Here is an 18,660-nt window from a genome sequence, read left to right on the forward strand (position 1 = left end):
TACTTCCCTAAGGAACCATGCCTGATAACCGTGCTCTCTTACATGCAAGGATGTTATGTGTGATTATATAAGATGATGAGTAACAAAATATGAATGACTGACTACACCCACACACAAAACACACACACACACATGTATATTGGTGTTATATATATCCCTTCAATATTTATATATGTGTGTTTGTGTGAAATAATGAGATGTATCGCATTTCGTGTGGAGAGGGGGAGGAGGGAACCCACCAAATTTAATCGTTGCTGCCAGAAGGAGACTGAAAAACACATTCCGGTAGATTTTCAAAGAATGTGGAATTGAAATTGGCTCAATTATTGCAATTCTTGTCACCTTCCAACGATATCCTTTAACCTCGTTTTCAAATCACACACTTAAAACAAAAGATCCAGCAACAACGCAATCATACAAATCAATTGAGGACAGCTCGTTAAAATGTGAACACAGTACATGTGTAAAGTAAAAAGATGTCGATCATATTATTTTGTCGAGTAGCAGACAGACAAGAGTGAAATATGTGTCGAAGGTCAGTGTGCCGGAAGTCATGACCTAAAGGTTTCATGCGAGACTTCCTCCTTAGCCCTCAGTCCGGAAGTGAAAGTAAGCTAAGAGAAAAGGAGGTGCGTTGTCTGCACACCTGTATGTTTACCCAAAAGTACATGCCCTTCAAACTGCGGGGGAGAAAAAAAAAAGATAACATGAGACTTATTAAGTCAAATCACTATTATGGTTTTGAGGCTAGAGCAGTTTCTCTTTTATAGAAAAATACACGCGCTAGATGTGATTAAATCTAAAATTTGTAGATGGATCCGTCTTGCACGCAATGTAAGTATACGTATGTATTTATTTTTCTCTCCTAATCAATTATATTTATTATTCAATTTGGTCTGAGCAAACCGCGCCTGTAATAAATCACATTATATGAGTGGAATCGCAGAAACCGAAGTATTTCGAGTACCTTCGTCATAACATTTGCCCCTGTGAGGAGAAGGACGAGGACTTTAACGAAAACAGAGCGGGTCCGCAATGGATGAAAACTCGTCATCGTGTCGGCGCACATGAAAGGGCTTCGCGTCGGAAGACTTCACTAAAGAGTGGTGTCATCGGGTCTGTAGTCCCAGCTGATAGAAACGCATGTGGCGTTCTAGATCGGCCCAAGGGTGGCGAGGGTGGCTGATGGCGAGATGCAAGCTCGAGGAGGGAGTGGGGAGGGAGATGGAGGGGGGGGGGGGAGGGAGGGAGGGAACGGATCGGGGAGATTGCTGGAGAAGAAGACAGCCGCGTACCTGCAGACTGACGGAGCGGCGAGGGTGGGGCTGGCGCAGAAAGGTGTGAATGCGGGTCTTAGACGTGACGACAAACATTAATTGAACATTTTGACGAAGGGAATAAGGTTTCGAATACATCCCCGATTGGATTCTCTGGAGGGGAAGGATAATGAATAGGAGAGATAGGCGCGAGAAATTGATAAAAAAACAATCCCACAAAATTCACAGATTTTTTTCTTGACGTGGAGGATTTCTCCCCGAACTTCACATCTTAGTGGGACGATCACTATTGTTCACAGTCTCTGACATATCATAGCAACGCTATTGGTGCCCCTCTCACCTTTCCAACGTTAATTTCTTTATACGTCATAGATACCCATTCCTGAGGAGCACCCTTGTTGTGGCTTTAGTTTCTCGCCATGACCACGACATCCCTTAATATTGATATATTATTTTAGGATTCTAGAGTGGATATTACACACGCAGCGAAACTTGAAAAAGTGATCCTGTTGCAAGGACAAAATGTTTGTACACATAATCACAATGAACCTCTTTCCTTTTTTCCATCCATTTAATATCATAATATTTTTGACCTTGGTGACGTGAAAGTGATATTGGCCACCTTTAAGCTCGATGCAACACCTACACACATTAGCACTCACACTCCTAGCAAAGTTTACAATAATTCATGCACTATGGTACTAGCGGTGCGGCTCAATCTGAAACTGTTTGAAGATCATGTTGTATCAATCTAAGAAAGGAAGGCAACGGAATACTTGATACCATTTAACAGGTTATAATAAATGTACAAAAAAAAAGAATGTTTGGAAGACTATTTTGGAAGGGTTTTCGACAATAACACCAACTTGCGCCTACATCATTCCCAATTTCCAGATCTCTTCCACTCCCTCCACTACTATCACCACCACCACCAGCAGCAACAACATCAGCTCTTCTTCCTACGCTTTCCTCATCTAAAAAGGGGAAAAAAGTCCAGAAAGTACATTGGCTTATTTCCGATGGCCAGTCCTACTCATTGATATCATCGTGGGTCTCCGCGCGCATTTGAACGTCGCAGCAGCGCTCTTGTTGAGACGAGAGTCAAGGTTACCCAAATAAGCCCGCTCCGCCGGGTCCGGGGGGAAGGGCATGATCCTTACGTCCCACCTAGATGTCAGCACCGGTGCGCGCGCGTGTTAACAGTTGCGCTTTTGGTCTCAGCCGTGCGGAAATATCTTGAACTTCGTTTTTGCACCAACACTGACGGAGGGAGGAGAGAGGTTTGGGTGGTGATGATGGCAATAAGGAGGACGAAGAAAAAGAGGAGAGTTGTTGGGAAGATGGGTATAGGGAGTTTGGACACTTCGTTGTATTAGCAAGTCCTGCTTTCATAGGGATCTCCTAAAAATTTGCATGCATATGACCATGAGAAGTTGTATATTGATACCAATATTACAAAGTGAAAAGTTGAAGAACATATAAAGTTATTAAGGTAACGAAATAATGATAAAGAAATTGTATACACCTAGCTTCAAAATCATTTCTACATATTTCATACATTGTTATAGTAGGCTGAGAAGTAAAAATCAGATGGGTTGATAGCTTAATCTTACATAATAATAATTATGTAATTATAGACAGATAATAGACAAATGGTGTAAGAGCTTTTCAACTCATATTAAGTATGTATGTGCATGTGTTTGTTTGATTTATTATTTGTGCACAGTGAATTGAAAATTTAGAAGTTTAATAAAACAGTATCGAATGACATGTATGTGATATTTGCGATGGAAAGGATGATACAGATGGTAACAAACAGGACAGGAGGGAATAACAGTTAACCAAATATTTACGGTTTCAAATTCAATCGGTTTATTAACTTGACACTATGGTCACAATGAAATAATATAATATTAAATGTTCTTTGATATGAACATCTATGTCCCTCTTTTTTGCGTACAACAGACTTTATTTTGGATACAAACATGAATTCTATAGAATACTGTTTCCCTTGGTACTATCCCTTCGTGAAACAAGCTTTTATTTAACAGAAATTAATGGAGCTGCGCGCAAGTCAAGTTTATAACACGAAAGGTATCTAATTACCACTTTCGCAAGTAAACAAGCAACAGTAGACGCCCGCTCGATTTTAATATATTGGAAATCGCTCATTTCCATGTGTTTTCGAGATAGTTCTTCGAATGTGTGACTCGTACTGGAGAAGGGTGAATCCCATATTTCCTTTCAACATTTCCGAAGCTTTATGCCATTTCAGCGATGTCCCAAAATACATTGTGCACATCATCCTGCTGGCAACTATGCAGTAGCTAAGCTGTCGATTGGGGCGCTTCTCCACGTCACTTGAGTGGTTTAGTTCTCGCCCTCTCTCAACATTTATTTAAAGTAGTGTGATCTTCACATTGTCCAAATACCTTGATAACAGATGGAGACAGGTTGTGAGAAAGAGGAACAGAGATCTAGGGAGACAGATGGATGCAGTAGATAGATAGATAGATAGATAGATAGATAGATAGATAGATAGACTAAAAGATAACGAGAGAGATGCAAAGCTAGTGAAAGAGAAAGTTAGTGAAAGAAGATAGATAGATAGATAGATAGATAGATAGATAGATAGATAGATAGATAGATAGATAATAGAGAGATAGATAGATAGATAGATAGATAGATAGATGGACTAAAAGATAACGAGAGAGATGCAAAGTTAGTGAAAGAGAAAGTTAGTGAAAGAAGATAGATAGATAGATAGATAGATAGATAATAAAGAGATAGATAAATAGATAGATAGATAAATAGATAGATAGATAGATAGATAGATAGATAGATAATAGAGAGATAGATATAGATAGACTAAAGATACTAGAGATAGAGACAAAGTTAGCGAAAGAGATAGAAACTGCAGTATGGATAGCGATTGTAAGAGAACTTAGGACAAAATATACCTTATATCTGAAAAAGAGAGAAAGAAAGAGTGAGAGATATATATGGAGAGAGGGAGAGAGCAATAGAGATGCATACGGAGAGAGATATGGAGATATGGAGAGAGGGAGAGAGGGAGAGAGCAATAGAGATGCATACGGAGAGAGATAGGGAGGGAGAGAGAGAGGGAGAGAAATTGACATAAGAGAGAGAGATGATGTGAGATGGGGAGTTCAAGGGTCAGTTGAAACCAAAACTGGAGATGTCCGTTCCGGAGATTCGCCGGGATTAGGATGTTCATCCCCCACCAAGGAGAAATAACACGAAGCCGCAACCTTCACGTGGTACTGCGGAAAAGTGTATTGTTGCCCGGGCCATCTCATCACGTTTTGACGGAAGAAATAACAATTAGGATAACGTGGAGGAGAGAAGAAGCAGATGAAGAAGAAGAAGAAGAAGAAAAGGAGGAAGGCGATGACTTTGAAGAAAGAGATAACGGAGCAGTAAAGGGGGAAAGGGTGAATAGAAGAAAAATGTGATTACCATGATGAAAAGTATCATTCGAAAGAGGATCGTAAAAAGAAAACAATCCAAACAAAAACGTCGAAGAACACACAAAAATAAAGGACAAAGAAAAGTAGGAAGAAGATTAAAAGGATGAATAGTCGATCAGCAAGGAAACTGAGGTGCTGTACGATCCAGCAGATTGTTTCCTCTCAATAACAGAATAAAAACATCAAGAAGAGTGAAGGATGTTTGATATGAAATGAAGTGCTTAAATGAAGTGAAAACACTGGGTCATAGTTAAAGGGAGGGAAGGAGGGAGACGTTTCCCTTCCCTCCCCCGCCCCCCACACACACTCACTCATTCTCTCTCAGCAAGCACCCTTAAGATGAATCGATCATTCTACGTACGTTTTATATAGGTACATGAATACGTATGAATTATCAACGTTGGAAACCTTATCAGAATGCGTGTTTGGGTTTGTAAAGTTGCTTAACACACGACTGGGATCGGCAACGTCTGTATTTCGATGTCGAAATAAGAAATACAAACAGTAGGGGAAATGCTTCACGTACATCCCTGCAAGTACGAGACAACGACGTATGCGCTCTCTGGCGGTTCACTGCTATCCTTCAACCGCGTTATGGCGACGAAGACTGATGGTGTAAGCCTCACCCTTCCTCCCTCACCCCGCGGTTCTGGCGGCACACAGTGGGCACGATTACGCGATAGCCGTGTGTGCAGTGCAGCTGGATGTTACCTACTCCCGCACGTCCCAACCTGGAGCCGAACTGGTCCGAGCCGGCCCGACGGAGAACCGAACGCACCCGAGGTCACGGTCACGCCAGGGTCAGCGCTAAGCTCTCTAAACCACGACCGATGTTTGTCTTGCGGAGTCTCTCTCTAGGGTTCACGGTTCAGACAGATTCGTGGCTTGCACTTTTCCTCACGATTCTCTTTTCGCCTTTAAATGACAGTGATAAACGAGCCCATGGCTGGTTTGCGTCAGAAAAACATATCACTCATAAAAAAAAAATCAAGGAAAAAATGATAAAAGCATATTGACATTCTACGCTAAACCGCGATTGTTGTTACAACAAATTGATTTCATTTTATTTGAACAAAATCTTGAATTGCTTTTAAAATACCTCCAACACATTGTGCCTGATCTATTTTCCGTAGAGACATTTCGAGTTTGTCATTTTTTTATTTGTCTTGTAAGTTTAGTTACGCTGATTTCTACATGGACTCGTCAAATTGTAATCATTATAGTATTTAAGAAGATCTCCACTATGAGTGTACTTCTTTTAGACTCATTTCACACATGTGTCTTGATTGCTTATTCGCAAACGTACATGGTAGGGTTGTACGTGATATTTGAATACCGTCGCGACGCGTCGATCATCTGTCAAGTAGCTTCCACTCTACCCAGCATAGTTCTATCTATAATGATTTTATTTTAGTTCATTTAAGTGAGAATTGATTTTTTTTAATGAATTCGGGTGTCCTAGACGCTGCTTATAATTCGAGAATTGCCCAACTAGAAAGTTGTGCTTCACTCTCCCATGAGATGCAAAGAGCAATAATCCGTCTACGTCACCATCTTATTTAGATCATCTCATTTTTATCATGCCATGAAATAAAGTAAAACTATTCAAGTACTATAGAGTGTCTGTAGATTGTAACATTTGTCTTAATTTGTGTTTCCTCGTACACTAAAGTAGCTAATGTTTAAAATGGCGATGTCCTTATTACATGCATTACATTTAACACCCATTCATAGCTGTACGTGAAAAGATTTTGGATGATTCTTTGTTATCATATAACATGTATTGAGTGACTCCGACTTTATTTACCCTGCTCTTCAGTGGATCGCTCCTTTTCATCGTTATGCTGACTATTCCGTCAACCTTGCAAAGTATGCATTACTGTTCTTGATTATTCTACTTATTTACATATTATAATTATACTTTATCATAATGAATTATACAGCACTTTATGATCCACCCTGCATCGTGTACTTCTTACAAACTGATAAAACAGTATGATTCGTGTAAAATTTGCCTCGTATTTTGTTTCAGTCTTGTTGGATGGAAATGAGTGATAATTGAATTGAATCGAAATAGGAATAGTCTAAGGAAAGACTTCATTTCCATTGTTCCACATTCACATCAGCTTCATTCCTGTCACCTCCAGCAAATCCTCAAGACCTCAACGGATGTCGTCACGCCCTATTCGTTGTCAACTCACCATCACTGTAAATTCGAAGGATGGGGGGGGGGGGAGGGAATGGATCAAGCTATCCTTGATACACGCATTTCCACCTGAAATCATTAATTTGCCCCGACAACACACAGCGCGCCTATTTCCACATATCACTCGCACGTCACGGAAAGCTCACCGTCTATACCATGATGGCTATTCTACCTCCTCAATCAGCGATCCACTGAAATCAAACTTACTAGGCGGGCGAGTCGACATCCCTTTTGACATTGGGGGGTTTGTGGGTTGCCCTGACTAACAACAGCACGTTCGGCGCTTGTCTAGTTCATCTTATGTGGCTCTATGGTTTGTATATTATGATATCATAGAGACGAGGAAAAGAGAGGGAGAGAGAGAGATAGAGACATGAGACAGGGAAAGAGGTAGATAAAGAGGGAGCCATTTTAGAGGCAGTCATTGGCAGAAGTATCAAATTTGTCGTAACAGCGATGCGTCATCACCTTGCGCTTTATTCCTATAAATGAATACGTGAATTGGCGTAGACGTGGTGCCCGCGAAACAAAGAAATATGTCGCCCCGTATCATAACTATACGGGCTGTGGATGCGCGGCAGCAGAGAATATACGAGCCCCGGTGATTTGACGAGACCCGGGGACATCACTACGGCAGAAAAATGATACATGGTCGCATCAAAATAGATATAGCCCGATGTGATTCGGGGCAGATGATGCTGCGCGCCAAGCCGAAATTCTATATATTGCCAATTTTGGTCGAGTATGCCTTCACATAAATTGGCAATCGGTCCAAATCAGTCACATCCGAGAGCGCTGAAATACCCCCTTGCTTACCATCTGACTGTATTGGTTGTACAATGTATTTCAAACAGCCTTCTGACGTTTGCATAACGACACAGCTGCATGTTCTCCCCATCCCCCACCCCTTCCCCCTTCCTCTAACATCATATGTTAGCACATAAAATCCGGGAAAGCAAGCTTGTAATCCGATAAACTTATTGCGCTCACAACTGAAGAATAGTCAATGTATGTTGGTTTACTATTTTTATGTCAAAATAAGTTGAATTATTCCATAATAACATATTTCTTATGCTTTAGACTTCTACGTTAATGCTGAATGAATTTAATGTGTGTGAGTGTTTTTATATAATCTTGTGATGACGCTACTTATGTACGAAGGAGCTCTGTATCAATATTACATCGAAAATTATTTTGTTCATAATGATATTATGCTATGCATGAGACGTATACGCTTTACATGAACATAATAATGACAATACGTTTACACTGTCAAGTGTTGACCGCATAATCTTTCTGATGTGAGATCAATGGCCATCAAGACTATGTTTACTGACACCAAAATACGTACGATATGTTGTATAAAAAGCCGATTGCGTTTAATACAGAGCAGGAGCGTTTAGTGGCGAAGTCCGGAGTCACCATGGTCATTGGTCACTCAATGCGGAGGACACTAACTCATTGAAGAAGGCAATTATACTTTCCTTAACCCTTTACGTAATTTGAGTGCCGATTGGCTCAGAAAACTCCATAGCGTTGAACGCACTGTCCAATATCCCTAGCAAAGAAAGGATTAATTAACATCAGTGGACAGAGAGAGAGGACGTTCTGTGCCAATTATTTGAAACTAATCACTTAGCCACCATCAATTCAAAGTTGCCGACGAAATAATATTAAAGCGCCGAAATTTCGAGCGCGCGCTGTTCCAGGAGTCGTGAGCAACTTGCGATGACAATATAACGTCAATCGACACAATGAGGGTGATTCAGCGCCGGGTAAGTTTCCGCGAGATTTGCGAAGGTTTTGCAAACAAATTTGTCACGTCTATATTAATAAACTGGCTGAGGGGCTGCTGTTGTTGATATATCTTTTCTTTGTTTAAACATATCGATAACTCCTTTGCGTTTCCTTATTTTTTCTCCACGGTGTACGCGCGGAGACACACGTTTTTAGGAGAGGCGGAGACACAAGGAGACGAAGAGATAAGAATTCGGAGAAGCAAAATAGAGATACAGACAGATTGAACTACGAAAGCAGGAAAACGGGGTGTAAGAGTAGTCTTTTCCAGTCAGCTTGCCCTCTCTGCCACCCCATCCCCTCTCCTCCTTCAACTCTCAAAGTTAGGGTTCAAACGAACGGAGGAATATTACGACTTGAACAGGAACATGTTGGAATATCCCATACTTACGTTGTATTTATTTATTTAGGCCTATTTATTCATTTATTTATGCATGTAGGTATGTATGTATGTATGTATGTATGTACGTATTTATTTATTTATTACAATACCTTGTATTCATATATTTATTTATTTGTATATCATGCAAATTGGAAAATCACTTCAAAAGGGCACCATATTATCGGGCTAAGCTCCAATTTCCTTATCTTTCATTATAATTTCCTTTTTCCCCATGAAGTTCGGACTCGGAAAAAAAAAACCCAACATGTCATGCTTCTAAATCAAAACCTAATCTCTGACTACTAGAAACTGACTTTGGGCGGAAAAAGCAATTGAATCATCAATTACCATGAAAATCGGAATAAAGGAAGGAATTCAACATGTAATGGAAAACATTCAATGCAAGACGTCAAAGAGACATTAATGATATCGATTGCGTATATATATATACATAATATATGTATATATATATATATATATCCGATGTATCAATGCACTTTTGATATCATATTATGCACTATCGTAGAGTTATTCATTCTACAGCTATTCGAACGGATCGAAAGAAAAAATAATCATTTCTAGCAAATGTAATCCTCATCATCTATTTTTTTTTTTCACCAATCGAGCTCTTTGTTCATCATCTTTGCTCAATTCGATCCTTTTTCGACAGCGATGTTAACCACACAGACGGGTCGATGACTCCGAACGGTAGATTGTTTTGTCAATTCCCGATGGTTCGGGAATACAGCGACAAATCCTCCGCAAAATACTTTAATTCTGACGCCTCGACCATCAGGATTAAATCCTGATTACCATGTAAAACGATAAGGGGAGAAAAAGTAAAAACTGTCGCTTCCATGGTGAACGACGATAACAGCAATCATTATAGTACAAAATCTACCGACGATTCTATCTCGTTCTTTTTTTTTCTTACTTTTTCAATTTCATTTTGGTACCCACAATCGGAGGAAGGGTCTCTTGGAATCCAAAGTTCAAAGGTGCAGTGAAATTACACTTCTCGCTGTCATGTTTGACAACTAATTATGACTAAAATGAATCAACACCTGCAAATTGCTGGGTAGAATAGACAGATGGTAGTCATTTTATCAGGTACTATATTTTTATGACAGCCCTACGTCCTTTCCAAGATGCACAGTGAGGACTGTATTGAGACAGAAAAAAAAGGTCAAATAACAGAAACTTTTTTTACAAACATAAATTGTTGCGTACCTTCTGCAGTACCAAATGCAAGATGATTGCCTTCATGCCTTATTGATTTCATCTCTTTCTTTGTCTATACACATGAAGAGTTTGTTCGCAAAAACCGATAAGTCCATTTTTGAAGATTTTGAAGTACGGTATCTGTCATAAAGTACAAAATGATACCTTTCAAATGATATATTGGTCACTACATATAAAGGTACATTTTTGAAGTTATGGTCAAAAGAAACAAAAATTTTCTTATTATTCTCGTTATTTTTCTTGACCTTTAATCGCAAATATCTCCATTTGGCAAATATGGACTTATCGGTTTTTGAGAAGAAACCCTTCACATGTACTTCATTCTTAGTATGAGGGGTTACTGTTTTCATATAAATAGATCATAAAAGCGCAATGAAGAATGTATTGATGAGTTGGAGAATCGAGTGCATTTTTGTGGAAAACTTTTTTTGTATATTTTAGGGCGTTGCACTCGCGCAAGAAATACAAACAAATGCAAACAAAAGTAGCAAAAATATTCAACAATCAAATATCCTGAAATTCCTAAGACATTTGAAAACCCGGTTGTGCATGTAATTCATCTCAGTTCACAACTACTCAAGAATGACCCTTGGGAGATATGACCTTTTTTAAGAGATCGGAATGTTAACTTTGTTAAAAGTTTTCGTTTTCACTCTTTATTCCTTTCTTCTTCTTTACGGCAACAAAAAGAACATTATAATGGCATTCTGTGCATGTATCTCCTTCCCAACATTACATCTTTGAAAACATTGTAGAGCTCAATCGTTTGCGAGTTCGAAAAATTAGACGAAAAACCAGTAAAATCCTTAAAAGTTCCTTAAAAATAATCCAGGCTTTTTGAAAAAGTAAAAGAGATGATTTGTTTGTATTCATCACGCGTGTGGACATAAAACCTTTTTGAAGGGGCACGCAAATTCGACCTTGCTTATCGAATATGGAAGGTGAGTGAATGTTAAGCCTGGTAATGAATCGCTTCCCAAATGAGCCATCAGTCTGCATTTTTATGTGGACTTTTATCCCACTCCTTTCACATATAAACCAAGATGGCGACTTTGCGAAGCCTTATTCTGGATGGACATTAGGGACTGGGGGTTTAATCCTTGGTACACATGGCACGCGAGGGTATTTTAATGAGTTAAAATGCTTTTGAAATCCCCCCTTCCATGTCCCTTGCTCGTGAGACCCCTACATGTTTGGCCGCGCAAAAGCGACTTGTCCTGGCCATTTTTTTCCTTCTTTTTTGCCTATGCTGTCTTTCTTCCTTTTCTGGTTCATCCGTAATGGCCCTGGGTGCCATTCTGTACACGTGCGTCTAATTCTGAACTATCAATAGGAAGGAATATTAGCCCTTCTTTGACCCACGTCATTGCTCATGGCACACAAGGCCTCCCGATGCAAAGCGACCCACCCTTCCACACGTCGAGATGTCAGTCTCTTCGGAATACATTGAGATTCCTCCGCGAAGCTTTTAGGTTTGCATCACTTTCTCTCCTCAGACTTTTCCTTCTGTTCTTTTTTTCTCTCTCTTCTTTTCTTTGAATATCACTTTACTGTCTACATATTTTTGTATCCATAAAACTGCCTTCCTCCTTCCTTTCCTCTCAAACAATCCATTTTCCTCTATCTTTTTTTTTTCTTTCATTTACGTCTGGTCCCCTGTTCTCCACATCAATCTGGCTCCTCCCACTGGCGTCTCCCATCTCCCAGATCTCCCTCTCTTTCTTACTAATACACACACACGCACGCACGCATGTTATATATCTATATATATATGCTCCTCTCCGATGTTCCAGTCTCTCTATCTCTATCTCTATCTCTGTAAAATGTAGCAAGAAAGTTCATTTTTAGAAGTCTATTGTTATGTTGTATTCCTAAATTCTTCAGAAACACCTGTAGCATATCATCATAATTATCAACAAATAATGCATTGCCAAGTACATATCACAAAGTAAGAACGGCGTGAGAATACATATTTCATAATATATGTTATTAATACATTATCAATAAATGTATAATTATATATATATTTCATATGTTTTCATAGGTAGAAATAGGAAATAGATATAAAACTTCGGCCAGTACAGATCAAACACTTTTTCTCTATTAGCGGATTGAGTGTGCAATTATTTTCATTGTTGGTTGTATTCGATATCAAGCAAGAAGCGCCTTTGATGATTGTCTTGCAAATAAGCCAACACGAAACATGGTGGTGGCTGCTAAAGGCGTTGAAGGCAAGACAAATAAAGAAGGAAAGATAGATGAGGTAAGAATTGGATATAAAAGGGAAAAATTATATACAAGGTATACATAAAACTCAGTGAATGGCTGGAGAAAGAAAAGTGGTGGTATAACAACTTCGGCACGCCGAATGCACCACAGACATTGATCAATGGAAACAGATCGTTTGTTTACATCTATTCCTTATCATTGGCGTTGTCTTCTCTAGATGAAATTATCAATCTTCGGGCGTTCCTCTCCCAAATCCGTCCATAGATCAGAAACAAGCCATCGTTCAATCGCGACGCTGTCGTGATACTTCTTCCATTCTGTTTTCATTCCCGTCCACGAGTTGCGTTGAAATTCAGAGTGAATCTATAGCTGGAGTGAATCTTGGCATGAAATGCCACCGGCGCATTTTGAATATGACGTACACTTGGTACAGTAAGGTGTGACTTGAATAGTGTACCTATAGGCTTCTTCAGACTTGAATAAGCTGCTTCTGCACCGATTTTTCTGTCATTTTCTTGTATGATACTATGATTTTTTTTCATGAATCCAGGTAATTCGTTTATTCATGAATACAAATATTGTCTACAGAAATATTCTTAGAGTATACTTTCAGTTGTGGTTTCTTCCTCATTTGGCCTTAGCTTCTCATTTTTGGCTTTGATAGCGTCAAGCGTCCAAGCTTTCTTTTCCCATGAGCTGTTTTTCGGTGCGTGTGTGAGTGTGTGTGTGTGCGTGTGTGTGAGTGTGTGTGTGTGTGTGCGTGTGAGTGTGTCTGTCTGTCTGTCTCTGTGTGTGTGTGTTATCAAGATGATTGCATAATATTCCCATGAGCCATAATCATTCCTCAGCTTTCACACTCGAGGGTGTAGTCTCGGGTCTTCCGTTTCTTTTGGTCCCTGACGTCTATAATCCCGACATTTTTGCATTATCGCTATGCCGTTTCCCATGGCAACCTCAGGAGTGTAAGTATATACTTTTACACCATTTCTTTAGCTTTTTCTGCACTCATTGACTCAAAGAGAAGTGCAAGGAAAAATTCCCATTTCCCATTCTATTTTATGTGAATATTGTTTTTAAAACTTTCTACTCTACTGACATGCTGAAAGAGGAAGATCAGAGAGTTATTTAACACCAACAAGTGAAATAATGATAAAATAATAATGACAATATGATAATGATGGTGATGATGATAATAATAATATTAATAATAACAATAATGATAACATAAATAATCATAACAATAATAATGACTATAACTTCTTATCAAACTATTTGTTAATTTGGTAATATTTTATGAATTTAATAGATCATGAATAAATGAACTTACTGCATATTTTCATTTACTTTCCTTGAATCAAGTACATTGTATATCGATGTTTTCTGTTATATTACTGAAAAGAAATTTGATTTGTGTATGAAATTATGTTGAAGAAAATAAAATCAAGCAAACAAACAAGCAAACAAACTATGATAACAGAAAAATGAGCAGGTGAAGAACCAAAGTGATAAATCCATAATCATTATTATGGTTACGATTGTGATAATAAGTTAATGATGATGATGGACTATTATTATTGTTATTAGTATCATTATTATCATCAGTATCAGTATCATATGTTTTTAATTATTATATACCTAGTGTATAGTTATCCTAGGGGGTCTTGTCATTATCATCGCCTCAACACTTTAAGATTACTTTGTACATCTGGAGGAACTCGTGGATGAAATATCATGGTCAAGTGTTTTAAGCAGTGGACACAAGACAAACTTAGGATCTCCTCTCGTTACGATGGTGCACATAGCCTTATCCGCTGTACAAGAGTATGTGGTTTGATTTTGTGTTTTTATAATCATTTCAAGGGGTCTTTACACTAGCACGAGTCTCAGTTTGAAAAATCATAATCTACGATTTCAATGCCACCGCTGCAGTTACTCATCATTCATTGTTTAGGGCAAAGGCTATGAGTATCAAAGAACATTAACTGTTTTGTTTGTATTTCAATTCAATCCAAAATGTCTAAAAAATGTAATTGATATAAAGCAATTATTTTTCATCTCAACGCAGTAAATGAAACTCGGAGTATATTGCATGTGTAGTTATATGGTATAATCTCTGAAAAGGTAAACTATAAACACTATGCTTCTACTGGGAGGAGTAAAAAAAAACGCTGCAGTTTAAAGTTCTTTTAGATGGATACTGTTTTGCGGTGTATCTTGCAAAATGCTGTGACCTTGTAACCACTACTATCATCATCGACGCTTCTGGGTGCCAAAACAAAAATGATATAGCTTAAAAACACAATTGAATCACGTATTTGCCAAGCTCGAGCCGCCACTTCCTATTGGGATAAAGGTACGTGTGTGGCCACTTCCTCAGGTGTAAGATGGAAACTCGCATTGGATTACATCGTCCGTGGAAGGTCAATGTCAAAGAAAAAAGACGCATCTTTTAGATCGATGTTGTTCTGTAACCTTTGTTGTAGTCATTGTTGTTCTTTGCATCTAGCCTTTTAGCTAATATGAGCACGACTGGTGTGCACTTTTTTTAACTGAGTAAGGTTTTGTGTGTGTGCGTGTGTGTGTGTGTGTGTGTGTGTGTGTGCATTCCAGTATTCCAATAAAAGATAGTGATAATGGCTGAAAGATAACAACAATGATACCAACGACAACAACATCAACGTAAACACAACAACAACAACGACACACATACAAATACATACTAATTATTCATCAGGGCTCTCACAACAACGCTTTGATGGGGATTTGTAACCGCAGACAATATTGTCATTGTTGTAACGTAAATTATTGTCCCAGCAGATAAAATGGCGTGTGGATAAATTCGCGAAATTCACCCTACATAACAAACATGAATTTTAATTATTGAAAGCTTTTAGCTTTCGTTGTTGAGAGGCGCATATATCGTACAAGTTCAGGAGGCCACAGGAAACTAGGAACCGAGCATTAAAGAGAAAAGAAATTAAAGTAAAAGAAGAGAAAAACGACCTCCGTGCCTTCTACCAAAGTACATGTACATGTTCCCAATATCTATATTGTCCTCTACAATACCGGTATCTATATTTTTCTCTTTCATCCCCTCCAAGGCCTTTAATACACTTGGATTTTCAATTTCGGATGCTGTGCCCGATGCATAAACATAATCGCTGATGACCCTGTTGGCTTGGGCACCACGTCGTATACATTTAGATGGCTGCAAAACGAGGAAACAGCCAGCAATAACCCGTAATGACTGTGATATTACTTGAAAGCAATATTTCCCCGGCGAAAATGCCAATAAAGTGACAATTTTCTGGATGATGTCGACGTTTAATAGACACCTTCATCCCACGCAAACATCGCATAACACTTGCATGTGCAAGCCTGGATGCTTCAAAATTCAAGGAACTCGCGGCTAAGGTCCGAGTGGTTTAGTGTTGGATTCCAAAGCGTGAAATATAGAATGACGTGAGTGTAAACCGTAAACATCGCACCTCAGTGGGAATGTAAAGATACCTATATGGCATTACGAAACTACACTGCATTGCCTCTCGGAATAAACTTAAATGATATTCATTCTCAACTTGATACGTCATTTCGGTTGCTTGCGTCATCATAGTTCGGAATTTTAACGCGGATCTAGTGTGTCAGATCAAGATTCAAACTGACTCTACCCCCCCCCAAAAAAAAAACAAAAAACAAAAACAAAACAAAAACCAAAAACCAAAAATCAAAAACCAAAACAAAACAAAATAAAACATTAGGAATGACATGGACAACAAGTTTAATGCTTTCTTACTTATAGCTTTGAAAAGTTCGAACATTTGCGCGTGAAAGACATGGAAAAAGTATGTCCAAATCCTCTATTTCAAAGTTTTAAGTTTGGTATTCTGTAATAGCCAACATTGAAAGAACTGTCAATTTTCATGGGGGGGGGGGTGATGACCAAAACTGTTCAATTATGAATAATACATTTTTGTCCTATATATGAGACTCGTATAAAACGAGGACCAAGAACAATATACAAGGTGAAAGCTGCAAACATCATTATCATGATGAGCCAATACGATAACAAGCAACATTATTAATGGTGCCACTTTTAAGGTGATTTCATGAAACTTATTCACAGTGCTTGTGTGTGTGTGTGTGTGTGTGTGTGTGTGCATTCCAGTATTCTGCTAATTTGTATAACATTATTCTCTCGAAAACTCCTTTCTATTTGAACAACAGTTGCTTTATGGAGAAAGCTAATGAAGGGTCTGAAAAATTGAATAAGAAAAACACACATATACGCGTGAATACAAACGAACAAGTGTAAAAAATTGAATTAATGGAGGTAGAGAAAGACGAATTGATAGATAAACGAATTAATCCATAGTCACTTCATTACGAATTGCGCTTTCAACCGCCAGGAAAAGTCATGCATTTCTCTCAAAATATTCCCGCTACAATAAAATCTACAAAAAGGAGATTAACCCATAAACTCGTCCACTTCAAACTGGTCGTTGACATCGTACACAAGCAGATTGCCGACGACAGAAAAAAAAAGTTAAGGATGCTTAAGTTTACTCACCCTAACTCTGGGTTCTGTGAGGTTCGTCCACGCGGCGATCTCTTCCCGCGTGGACATGTCCGGGTAGCGATTTCTCGCGAAGTTCGCCTCGAGCTCCTGCAGCTGTTGGCTGGTAAAGTGGGTGCGCTGTCGCCGCTGTCTTCGCTTCTTGCTGTCGTCGTCATCGTCGCCCTCGACACCGTCGTCGTTGTTGCAGTGCTTATCTGTATGGAATCAGTAAATGAATAGAAATGTCTCACCTGGAAACTCCACTATGAAATGTTTTTTTTTTTTTTTTTTACGTGAACCGGTACAAAAAGATAGCTACTTTATTCTTTTGTGTATTGGCAGGGTCGAAGGAAATATAGCAATAAAAAATGCTTTTTAACCCGGTTTTTTTTTCTTCAGTCATTTAAACTGAATAACTGCGTACCGTATTTACCGGTGTTAATATTGATGCAAATACTAATCCAAACTTTTAGTTTAATATCGCTCTAAACGTACAGAAGAAATTCTTTGCTCAGTTGCAAATCAGGTCTTGAACATAGAAGACGACCTGCTGATTATAACTGAAAGGTTTGTACCCCTGGAATCATCGTTTGGACTTACTTCACGTAGGTTGCGAAGATAATAAACTGGTACATATTTCCAAAAAAAAAAAACACTAGTCAGTACTCATTTTAAAGTGTCAGGACATAACTATGGAACTAATGATCTATCTGATGTTCAATTATAGTCAAATGTTTTTTCTTCGTTTTAGTATTTGTGGTAATTGTATACATTGCGTGAATACAGATTATTAGCCAAATACCACGTGCTTTAAATGTAGTTTAATGTTCTGTATCCCGCATGGTAGTCCATCACATGAAATATTATCTCTCCCGGGATAACGAATATATGAAATTAAGTATAAAACAATAATTGACAGTGTGTCTTGCTATCTTTTAACAATAAAAACGAAATGATACAACAATTGGTATATTTTATGGTAATTCGTGTACATCAAACGTGTTATAATATTTTCGTGAAATGAAGTTATAGAGTAGAACTAAATTGGGTCCCAGAGGAGAGGGTAACCATAATATTATTTGTTTTTATTTTCCTTTTTAGAGGGAAGGGTTAGCATATTATGAGGATATGAGGAGATAGGAAATTGTTTTATAAGAGATAACCTGTAATAAATCTCGTTTTTCTGTTTCTTTACACTTTTTTTCTTAGGGGGAGGGGAGGAGTGTTATAGTATTGAAATCTGGTCGTTTCCCGTCGCCTATGGTTTCCTGCTGTTGACAATGTCAAAAGGAATGTCTACAGGAGGGGAGAGATAAAGCGTGGAATGAAATAACGCTCAGGCGGGTTGAAGTTCAGGATTTGGACAGGTAAAAGGAAAAGGTAGCCGTGCACTTTTCCGCCGCGCTGGTCCCGGGGGAACACAGAAAACCCCTTTGTTTTGTCGCCGGAGAACACAGGTGTAAAAAGTGACCCCGAAGCGA

General features: G+C 38.7%; 1 protein-coding gene across 1 annotated transcript in view; it reads right to left on the reverse strand.

Annotated features, from left to right (window-relative positions):
• LOC139740978 (pituitary homeobox x-like) overlaps positions 1-18,660 on the reverse strand; it is a 43,221-nt gene that overhangs the window by 12,622 nt on the left and 11,939 nt on the right. The window contains exon 2 of the mRNA XM_071651563.1: positions 17,192-17,394. Coding sequence (XP_071507664.1) covers positions 17,192-17,394 — 203 coding nt within the window. The remainder of the gene's footprint in view (positions 1-17,191; positions 17,395-18,660) is intronic.

Source organism: Diadema antillarum, unplaced genomic scaffold (assembly GCF_040938485.1).
Source record: "Diadema antillarum isolate AM-2024a unplaced genomic scaffold, OU_Dant_1.0 seq00000893_RagTag, whole genome shotgun sequence".
NCBI classification, from domain to species: domain Eukaryota; kingdom Metazoa; phylum Echinodermata; class Echinoidea; order Diadematoida; family Diadematidae; genus Diadema; species Diadema antillarum.